We start from the raw sequence: 1554 nt of genomic DNA on the forward strand, positions 1-1554 counted from the left end.
ATAGTTCTGGTGAAGAAGAACTAGAAGAATCAGTGGAGGATCCTACTCCATCTTCCTCAGAAGCAGAGGTCACCCCTAAGAAGAACGGAAACAAGAGAGGACCTTCATCCAAATCCGGACAGCCAACTAAGAAACCCAAATTGACGGTAAGAGAAAACTAATATGAACTGAAATGGTTCTGCCCTGATCATATCCATGACTAGGGGGAGAGAAAAGGTAGTGAAAATATTGCTGAAGAAAAATCAAAAGGGGGATAACATATTGACGAAGAAAATCTCTAATTGCAAAATTTGGTTCCCATCTAAAAATTTATTGAAGATGTCATTTTCAAATGTTAAGGAAATGGACCACTAGGCCCTTGTTGAAGATTTAAAATAAATGTAGAAAAAAAGAAGAGTATTTTTTCACCACGACGAAATTGAAACCAACCCTAAATTGTTGGAAAAAGATGACCAAACTCTGTACATTTTTGCCTGTGTGTTGAACATTTGTGCCATTCATTAAAATTGCATCTGCTTGAGGATAGTTTATGGCAGAAGAAAGTAATTAAAATCAAAGGTCTTAGGGCCGAATTTTAAACTCGGATTATCATTTAATCCTGGTCAGGATTAGCTTCTAGGAGAGCTATTCTATGTGGGAAAGTAATGATACGATTAATAATAATAATATTCATCCGTATTTCATTTTCCTTCAGAATCTACTCGCTGACATCAGCTGCTGTTCCGGCCAACCACCCGGAGTCCCGAGCCACCCTCTACGAGTCCAAAGTCTACTCCAAGAAGAAAATCGAAGTGTTCACCAATGCGCTGAAAGATTTAAAAGCCGCCAAGAACATCATGGAGGTTCTACAGGTACAGTTATCTTGTTAAACCCCTAGAAGTGTTATTATTTTTGTTTATTCTCATTATTTTTATTAATACAGTCGAACCTGTCTAAGTGGGAGTCCAAGGGATCGACAATTTTTTCCCACTTATCCAGGTTTCCCAGTTAAAAATTGTCCCACTTAGAGAGGTTGCCATTTTCCTATTCCCACTTATAGAGGTAAATGTGAACACTGGTTTGGAGGACGAGGAATCTGTCTTTAAGGGTTACTATGATTTCTCACAGATTCCCACCTACAGAGGTCCGCAGAAGGCTCCGGACCTAGGAAAATGGCAACCTTTCCCACTTACAGAGGCTCCCGGACCGAGTATCCTAGAAAAGCGAGTCATTCACTGATAGAGCTCGATTTTCCCATTAAACAGGTTTTTTTTTAGGTAAAAAAATGAAGGGCGCCACATTTTTTTCCCACGTTATCCCAGGGTTTCCCACTTAGACAGGTTCGGACTGTATTTTAGTATGTTGTTTTTAGGATCATGCACCTACTGTGTAATACTGTTGTTTAGCTATCTATTATTTTGTTTGCGTCCTTGTACCCAAAATTTACCAAATAAAGCAATTTTTTTAATATACGAATTAAGGAGATACTGTAGGTCTACCTCAAACTAGAGTATTAACGGTTGACTCATTCGTTACATGTAAAGAGGACATGTAGGTCTGGAGGACTTCATATCA

General features: G+C 38.7%; 1 protein-coding gene across 1 annotated transcript in view; it reads left to right on the forward strand.

The window, feature by feature from the left end:
* Positions 1-694: 694 nt before the first annotated feature.
* Positions 695-1554, forward strand: part of LOC103523185 (probable DNA mismatch repair protein Msh6) — a gene marked incomplete at both ends in the record, with an annotated part of 9467 nt that continues 8607 nt past the window's right edge. The window contains 2 exons of the mRNA XM_008488253.1: positions 695-851; positions 1108-1123. Of these exons, the coding sequence (XP_008486475.1) occupies positions 695-851; positions 1108-1123 (173 nt within the window). The remainder of the gene's footprint in view (positions 852-1107; positions 1124-1554) is intronic.

Source organism: Diaphorina citri, unplaced genomic scaffold (assembly GCF_000475195.1).
Source record: "Diaphorina citri unplaced genomic scaffold, Diaci psyllid genome assembly version 1.1 scaffold16945, whole genome shotgun sequence".
Taxonomy (NCBI): domain Eukaryota; kingdom Metazoa; phylum Arthropoda; class Insecta; order Hemiptera; family Psyllidae; genus Diaphorina; species Diaphorina citri.